The 9626-nt window shown below is 28.4% G+C and overlaps 1 protein-coding gene across 2 annotated transcripts in view; it reads left to right on the plus strand.

Annotated features, from left to right (window-relative positions):
• The window catches only part of LOC100201520 (uncharacterized), a 112417-nt gene that overhangs the window by 23363 nt on the left and 79428 nt on the right, over positions 1-9626 (plus strand). For both annotated transcript variants that reach the window (XM_065798046.1, XM_065798047.1), the window contains exons 3-7: positions 24-194; positions 1313-1501; positions 2353-2526; positions 2798-2980; positions 5830-6035. In XM_065798046.1, coding sequence (XP_065654118.1) covers positions 24-194; positions 1313-1501; positions 2353-2526; positions 2798-2980; positions 5830-6035 — 923 coding nt within the window. The remainder of the gene's footprint in view (positions 1-23; positions 195-1312; positions 1502-2352; positions 2527-2797; positions 2981-5829; positions 6036-9626) is intronic.

Raw genomic sequence — 9626 nt, forward strand, 5'->3', positions numbered from 1 at the left:
AACTTTTATTTAATTTCTTTTAGTTGATGGTGGTTTATCTGAGTGGTCACAGTGGAGTTCTTGTGAAAAACCTTGTGGTGGATCAGTGGTTAATCGAACTCGGCAATGTGACAGCCCTTCTCCAAGTAATGGAGGTTTATTCTGCGTTGGAGAAATATTTCAAACAAAACTAGAATGTGTTGCACCATGTCCAGGTATTTTTCTAAGTGCCATAAGTAAGTATAATGATATAGAAAACCATAAGTAAGTATAATGTTTTACAATGATAGATAAATTTGTTTTAAAGGTCAACTTGTTTCAGCTCATTAAAGTGTTTTGGAAATATAGGCTTGAAAGAGGGTTGGTAACAAGAATTCGTAACAAGAACTTTTTTTAAAAAAAAAGCTTCCTTGACTGTAGTTGCCCACTCAGCCTTGAGAGATGATTAAAAAATAAAAAGTGTAAAATCACTTCTCCTACAACATTTTTGAGTAATAAAGTTCTAATCAGTTTCATTTTTACTACTTTGTTGTTTGAATCAAAACTGAGTCTCATAGTATTAAAAAGAATAGAATTTTTTGTTTGTTTTTTGATAATTTGATTTTGATTGATTTGATAATTGACATTTGATAATTGACATTTGATTGATTTGATAATTGACATTTTCAAGCTACACTGAGGCCAGCTGAAGCTAACTTGGAGCAACTGAGGCTAACTAAAATCAAATTAAGGCTAAATAAAATTTAAGCTTATTGAAGATTTTAATAATTTATAGAACAAAATTAAAAAAAAGAACAAAGTTTATTAGCTTTTATTTTTTTTTTAATTTGTTTTATTTATAATACTTATCTAATACTTTTATTTACGCCTTTAATTAATAGTTTAATCTTATTTTGATTTTTTTTATAGTTTTAAACACAAAAATATTCTTAGTTAAAACTAATGCTAAACTTATTATTTCTGTGTTGTTCATGGTTGGGGTTAAATATATTTCAATCAAATACAAATATTACAAAAAAAAAATCAATCTAATACAGTACAAATACTACAATATAGCCTATTATTACTAAATATAAATACATGCTTTTGCTTAACCCTGGTGTTTGTTATCATTTAATATTTTTTTATATTTTGGATTATTCTATATATATTATCATTATTTCTATATATATTATCATTAAATTTATTTAAATATTTAAGCACCTTATAGTAAATTAAATAAATTAAAAAGTTGGAGTTGCTTTTTTTTTAATTTGAGTTAAAAATTAATTTCAATTTTAATTTCTTTTTTTTAATATTTTTTTAAAATCAGGTAATAAAATTCTTTTTTTAGAGGGAAGAACAGATGGTGCATGGTCACCTTGGAGTGAATGGACATCTTGCCCTGAATCATGCTCAACATCAGGTGGTTCTCTAGTTCATAGATATCGAACCTGTAATATGCCACCGCCCATGTATGGTGGTGCTCTATGTCCTGGAAATGCTTCTGAATCTGTAATATCCTGTTTCGATAGCTGCCCAAGTAGGTCTTATTTATTTATAAGCATTTACTTATAAGAAATTCAGGTTGCTAATTATTTATATTTATAATTAATTATAATTAAATAATTGATTAAACCCATTTATTTAAATTAAATTCAGATTGTTAATAGTTTTTTTTTTACAAAAAAAGATTTTTCTTCAAATTGATATTTATGGCTTCTGGAACTTTGATCTCTATAAATTGATCTAAAACTGAAGAACAATGATTTTTAATCTCCTTATATTAAAGAAAAATGTTTATGATTTTGTTTATACACTCTTTGTGCTCAACATTTCCATGAACATTTTTTGGAAGAAAACATGTGTAGACTATTGTACATACATGATTAGGATTTTTTTAAATAACAATCATCTGTTATGGTTAATATGTTTTGATTTAATGGTTAATATGTTTTGATTTAATGGTTAATATGTTTTAATTTAATGGTTAATATGTTTTGATTTAATGGGCATCTTAACAACATTTTTTCACTACTATTATCTCTGAATTATAACAAATGTATACAATAAACTAGAATACATTGTAATCTGCAAGGATTGTTGAACAGTTTTCTCATTTACTCATTTCTCAGCTAATTAAATTAAAGATTAAATATAAAGAAAATAAATCTGATTTTGAAATAGACAAAAAGATTTTATTTTTAGTTTGATGGTTTTTGTGTTATTTTTTGTATTGGTTAGGTTTCAGGTTTTTATAATTTCTTATGTAAATAATGAAGACACTCAAAATTACTTTGAAAGTTTACTAAAAATAAATATATAAATATTAATTAAATATATAAATTTAAATATATAAAAAAAAAAATTAAACTATTTTTTTTTAATTTTTAGTTCATGGCGGTTTTGGATCATGGTCCACTTTTTCAGAGTGTTCTCAGACATGTGGTTCTGGAACAATGCATCGGTCAAGAACATGCAGCAGTCCTGAACCACGTGGTATAGATGCAAAGAACTGCACTGGTGTTTATGATGAAGTGAAACATTGCAGACTTGCAGAATGTGTTGGTAATTTTTTTATATTAATATTAATTGTAATAGTTGTTATTACTAATAAAAATTTAAAATTAGAAAAAAGTAAATATTTTTTATAAATATTTTTGCAGCTAATCAAATTAAACTAATAGAAAATAACAATAATAGAAATAATAGTAAACAAATTATTTGTTACTAATTTCTCCCATTTATTTTTCTACTTAATATTTATTATATTTTTGTTATTTATTTTTTCATCAATTCATCTTTTAAAATCAGAATCTTTATTGTTATGTTTGTTTAGACTCTATAAATGGTGCATGGGCTCAATGGAGTGCATGGACAACATGTTCTGAAAAAGTGTTTTGTCTACAAGGAGTCTCAAAACGTGGAAGAACATGTTCAAATCCAGCTCCAAATAAAGGTGGAGATGAGTGCCCAGGAATAAAGGAAGAGTCTCAACAATGTCCTACTGATAAATGTCAAAGTAAGTAAATATATAAAAAGTTTTCAGAGTTTACTTTTTTTTTCAACATTAGTTGCAAATAATCATTAACATTTTTTATAAATATAAATTTATAAATAGTTTTATAAAGTGATGTTTCAGTAAAAATATTTTATATATAATTTTAAAAAGTAATAATTATGTAATGCATTATTGTATGTTTTATATATTATATTTATACATAGTATAATACCTCAAACACTTAGAAAATGAATGTAAATACATATTTTTGAAATAAATTTAAAAGTCAAACACTAAGTTAGAAGTCAACAGAAAGCAACAGAAAAGAGTTAAAGAACAAGAAAGCAGTTGACACAAGATGGTTGACTATTAAAAAGCTGTAAATTATGGGAGTTATGAAAACATGAAGGCTAAAAAATGTTCCAAAGCACCTATGTTTGAGGAAAAAATTTTTTTGAGCATGAAGAATGAAGGAACAATTATAGTAAAAAGATGTGACTTTGGTGACAAGTTGCACAAGATTGAGTTTTGTTTGATGGACCAAGGGATTGCATTTAATGAAGCTTTCTTCAGCAGCAACCATAGCAGTATTTGTAGAAAAGCCAAAGAGAAGCATTCTAATAACAATGACAACCTAAGGGTTGAGCTTAACAGTTAGAGCAGGCGCCACACACTTTGGATGTAATACTATTGCCATATTTGGGTATACCAGCCCAAATGTGGCAATAGTATTCCATCCAAAGACAAATAAGAGATTTATAAAGGTAGGGTATGAAAATCAGGAGTAGGAAAAGGGCATCACATCAAAAGAAGGCAACCTTACCAAATGTTAACATGGAGATGAATTTTATATATGATTTCCATGAGAGATTAGTAAATAATAATCTGAAAAAACATAAATTAGAAATAAGTAAATAATTTGTAAATACTAAGTAAGAATTAAGAGTGTTTTCCATTCTTCAATATTGTGATAATATTAGTAGTTAACAACAACCGAGTTTTGCTAAGGTTAAAATTCACCAGCCTCTGCAGACCCCTAGTTGTCACAGAAGAGAGATCAGATTCATTATATGCAAATAAAGCCACTTTGACAAATTTAATAATGAAGTTATAAAAAAATTTCTTCAATAATTTCAACTATAATTACTTTTCCAGATACACCATTTGAAGCAAGTTTATGGAGAAACCAGCATACCAGATTTTATCATTAGTCATGGATATATCAAAGTATCAAAGGGTTTGATAGCATGATAAGTTGAGATATTAGAAGTTTGTTTTTTAAAGGTTCAATTCAAAAGCTGTAAATTTGTTCAGAGAGTAATGAAAATATTCTTGAGAACACTTTTGTTAAACTAAGACAAGAATATTGTGTGGACCATAAGCTGTAAAAGAGTTTTAGTGGGGAACAAAAGCAGGATTTATTTGGGTGTCTAACAATGAATTAACCTGTTTCTTTGGGATGACAGGAAGAGTGTGGTCATTAGTTTCAAAAGATAAAATAGAAGAGAATGTTCTCTGTAAATTGTTCCGCCTTATTCTTGGGAGAGGTAATAAATCAGACCCAAAAATGAGAGATGAAATGTTAGTATTGCTTTAGATAATGGCATTTTAAGACTTTCCAAATGTTTCTAGAACCTAATTTCTAAAATTAGGTTCTAGAAATAAAATACAAGATTTAGTAACTTGAGAATAATTGACCTTAGTGTCAGGCAATATCCTTTGCATTGATTTCTTGCAATAAAAAAAGATATTTATTCTCCAGAAATTTCTTCACGTGAAAAGAAAAAAAAAAATGATTAGATATAGCAACTATAAAATAGTTATGATTAGATATAGCAGCTGCACAAGAAGGAAAAACCTATAGAAAATCCATAGCCTAGACAACCCTAAACTCCAAAATACAAACCTTGTTAAATAAGGCTGCTGTGCAGGGACACAGGGTTGTGTCAGGAAAGTTAAGCTTTGCATCTGGATAAGAGATTAAGAAAGACAAAATTTTGAGCTATAGTCAGCAGAATCAGTGGTGCTAGAGCTGAGCCATTAAATATGATAAGCATTAAGGTCACCTATAGCAATATAATTGGCTTAAGGATAAAATATAAGAACATGGTCAATTAAATCAGAAATAACATTAAAAGATTATAGTCCTTTAAATTAAGAGAAAGATAAAAACAAATTTTTTTTTTAATTTTTATGTACTTTGTTAATGTTTTAAATAAATAAAGAACTAGCAAGAGAGAAACAGAAAAATTTTTAGAAAAAATAGAGAAATAGCAAAAACAAATTTGCAAAAAAAAGTGTTTATAAAGAGTTTAGTAATTTTTTTTAAAGATAAATTAAGACAATCATAGATAGTGCATAACATAATCATAAATAGTGCATGACATACAAATTCCAACTTTTATATATATTCTATATTTTTTATTTAAAAAGAAAAATAGTCAAGTTAATAAAATGTTCTCTTTAAACATACTAAAGACCAGATAAAAGCAAGTTTAAAAGAAACATTAATATTCTTCCATTTGTGTGAATCTAGTATATAACATTTTTATTTATTTTCATTGTAAAAAATTACTATTAATAATAGAACAGTCTTGCGATGAGATTTGGTAAAAAAAAAAAGAGTATTGCTATGACAACCAAAAGGGTAATGAAATTATAACAGTAATACTAAGTGACATTATTATTTATTTATATAATATTATTATTAATATTATTTTTTATTATTAATGCTATTGTTGTTGTTATTAGTATTATTAATAATATTACCATTATTATTGTTACCAGTAATAATATTATACAATAATATTAATACTATTATGTTTTTTAAAACTATTTATAGTATATTTAATAGAATTTTTTTTATTAAGATGCCTTAAAGCAAAAAGTTGATTTGTTCCTTCCTGTTGCTAATAACGAGTATTTGTATAAAGAATGTGGAGCTACAAAAAAATATGCTACTCAAGGGCAAGGTTTTCAAGTTCCTGACAAAGTGCTTGCTCATACAAAATTTAATGAAAAATTTAAAAATGGCTATTATGCAACTCAAGTTGAAGAAGAAGGGAAAGTATTAAAAGTGAGTTATTTTCTTAGTGGTAGTATCATTAAAAAAACAGTCTTGATCTGAAAAACAGGTTGATGTCAAAATGGATATTTGGTTTTAAAAGTTGCTTTAACTTTTCCATAAAAAAAATGTGATTGTAGAAACCTATTTTCAAACCATACAAGTTTAAAAACATCAACATTATATATATGTATATATGTACATATATATATGTGTGTGTGTGTGTGTGTGTGTGTGTGTGTGTGTGTGTGTGTGTGTGTGTGTGTGTGTGTGTGTGTGTGTGTGTGTATATATATACATACATACATACATTTTCTTCTTTTAGCATTAATATTTTTTCATGTGGGTTTTTTATGGTAAAAGTTTTATTTGCTTTAAACAGGCCTAAATTATTCTAGGATTATATAGGATTCTAGCTAATATATAAAATCTCATTTAGTTATATTTTGAATAATACCTGGATAATTCAACTATTTTGAATCTGATTCAATACTCATTCACTTTTTTTTCAATGAAATTCATAGTGATGGAAATGCAGCTTCTGTATCAAGTACTATCTTTGTTGACAAGTTTGCAAATATATTTTCTTCTAAATAGATTTTCTAATTCATTTAAAACTTCAATAAACTCTTAAAAATGTTCATTGGAAATCTTTTACAATGCAGCTGTGGATCAAATTTTCACGACAACTTATCTCCAATTCCTTCAAGAAGTTCATCAAGTAATACTTTGCAAACCAATTATTTCATCAATGCGCTCACATTATCTAATAAGTTTATTGAGTCATTGTCTTCTGTTATGTTTATAGCCATAGATAAAAAACAATATCTTGTCTTATAAATATAAAAGTCTAGTTAGATTTGATGTGTTTATGAAGAAGTATCTCAGCGTGTTTATAAGGAAGTATTCATATATGTCAGTAAGAAAATACTCCTGAATTTTTTGAATAGTTTGTTAGTATTGTGCATAAACTAATTTAATGAAACCTATCCATCATAACTTGAGCATTTTCTTTTTTTTTTTATGTCCACTTTATGACATTACACCAAGCATCAAGCATATATACATATATATATATATATATATATATATATATATATATATATATATATATATATATATATATATATATATATATATATATATATATATATATATATATATATGCATATATATATATGCATGTATATATATGTATGCATATATATATATATGCATATATATATATCCATGTATATATATGTATGCATATATATGTATATATATGTATATATATACATATATATGTATATATATAAATATATATATATATGTATATATATAAATTTATTTATATTTATGTTATATATTATTATATATTATTATGTTATATATTATGTATATATATATATATATAGGGCTGTATCCAGAAGCAATTCCATACCATTTTAGCAGTATGGGCACCCAAAGCAATACACCCAAACTAAAAATTCCATAAATCCTGCTACTGGTAACATGTAGCCCAGTACAACCTGCTTCATGTTCTGCTGCTTTGGATGATATGCTTTTTAGGCAAAGGCTAGGAGAAGCCAATTTCGACTTAAAATACCCTCTTCCTATAGGGCTCTTGGTTGAGTAAAGGCTAGAGATGGTGTCTCGATAAAAATCCACATCTTTAACAGCTTTGTGAGACTAATTTGAGTTTGGCTGTCTTATCTTGTGATCTTAGTGTTGATGGTTATCTTCCTTTAATACATAAAGACTCCAATAGTCACATGCTTGGCCTGGGCATTTATATTTGTAAGAATTCGCCCATTTGTATGGAAACTAGGTTTGAATCCACCAACTATTATTTTATGTGCTTTCGTTTAGCACCACCTCACTCTGTTGCCTTTCTCTTTATTCTATGTTGCTCTACTTCATCTCAAGACTGCACTTATTTCAATCAAATTGACCGAACCCTCTCTCTTTATCCATCAGCCAATATCATTGTTGTTGGTGACTTTAATGCTCATCACACTGAATGGCTTGGCTCTAGTGTCAGTGACTCTGCAGGCATTAAGGCCCACAGCTTTTGCCTTTCTCAATCTCTAACTCAAACAGTCAACTTTTTAACTCATTTTCCAGACAGCTCGAATCATTTACCTTCTCTACTTGACTTATGTTTTGTTTCTGATCTTAGTCTGTGCTCAGTTTCTCCGAATTCACCCTAAGGTGCTTTTGATCACGGTTTGATTTCTCTAAAGTTATTATCTTATTCTTCTTTATCATCAGAATCCCTCTATCATTGCACCTCTTACAACTACCTTAAAGCTAACTGGGACTCTTTCCATGATTTTCTTCGTCACGACCCTTGGGTAGAAATCTTTCATCTTCCTGCTGATAAATGTGCTTCTTACATAGTTTGTTGAATTCAGGGAGGCATGGAATCTTTTATTCCTTCTTGACAATTCCAAGTCAAGCCTTACTCTTTTCTACATGGTTTACCTCACATTGTACTGCACCTAAAGACTAAGCTGAGTTGTTTGCTAAGAACTTTTCATAAATATCATCTCTTGATTCCACTAGTTGCATTCTACCTGATTTTGCTGACAAACAGGTTGATCCATTGCTTGATATTCGTATAACATCAGCTCCTGTATCTAAGATGATTTCCTGCCTAGACTCTTCTACAGCTTGTGGTCTAGACAACATACCTGTTGTAGACTTGCAGAAGTGTTCTCTGGAGCTGTCGTCTATACTTTCAAAACTATCTAACAAGTGCTTATCAAAGTTTTGTTTTCCGGCATGCTGGAATGCGACATCTGTTATTCCTATTTTCAAAAATTCTGGAGAGCAATCCGATTCATCTAACTACAGTCCACTTAGTCTTCTCCCTATCACTTAATCTCTCATCTTGAATCTAATAGCTTACTTTCTGATCATTAATATAGATTTTGATCTTCTCGTTCTACTGCCGATTTGCTAACAATAATAACCAATAGGTTTTATTGTACATTAGATAGAGGGGGAGAAGTTAAGGCTATCGCTTTTGACTTTTCTAAAGCTTTTATTAAAGTTTAGCATGCTGGTCGTCTCCATAAGCTTTTTTCTTATGGTGTATCAGGTAACATCTGTAAGATTGAATCCTTCCTTTCCAATCGCAATATTAAGTTGTCCTCGATGAACAGCACTCTTTTTAATATCCTGTAACTTCAGGGGTTCCTCAAGATTCTATCCTTGTCCCTATACTCTTTTTAATTTACATTAACAATCTTCCAGATATTGTCACACCTAAAGTGGCATTGTTCGCTGATGATACTACCATTTATTCTTGTCATGATATGGAGCCAACACTCTCTGATTGCTTGGAGGGGGCATTTGAGCTTGAAAAGGATCTCACTTCTGTTACAGCATTAGGCTCACAGTGGCTGGTGAACTTTAATTCAGATAAACCCAATTTTTTTTTAGCCAATTGTTACCACAATAATTTAGATCTTCCTATATTTAGGAATGGTGATGTAATCAACGAGTCATCTACCCTTCATCTTCTAAGATTAACTCTTACTTCCAATCTTTCTTTTGTGGTTGGCAACTTTTTACTCCGGATTCTATTCTTTATTTCTATAATTCTCAAATCAATCC

The sequence above is a fragment of the Hydra vulgaris genome, chromosome 05, assembly GCF_038396675.1.
Source record: "Hydra vulgaris chromosome 05, alternate assembly HydraT2T_AEP".
Classification (NCBI taxonomy): domain Eukaryota; kingdom Metazoa; phylum Cnidaria; class Hydrozoa; order Anthoathecata; family Hydridae; genus Hydra; species Hydra vulgaris.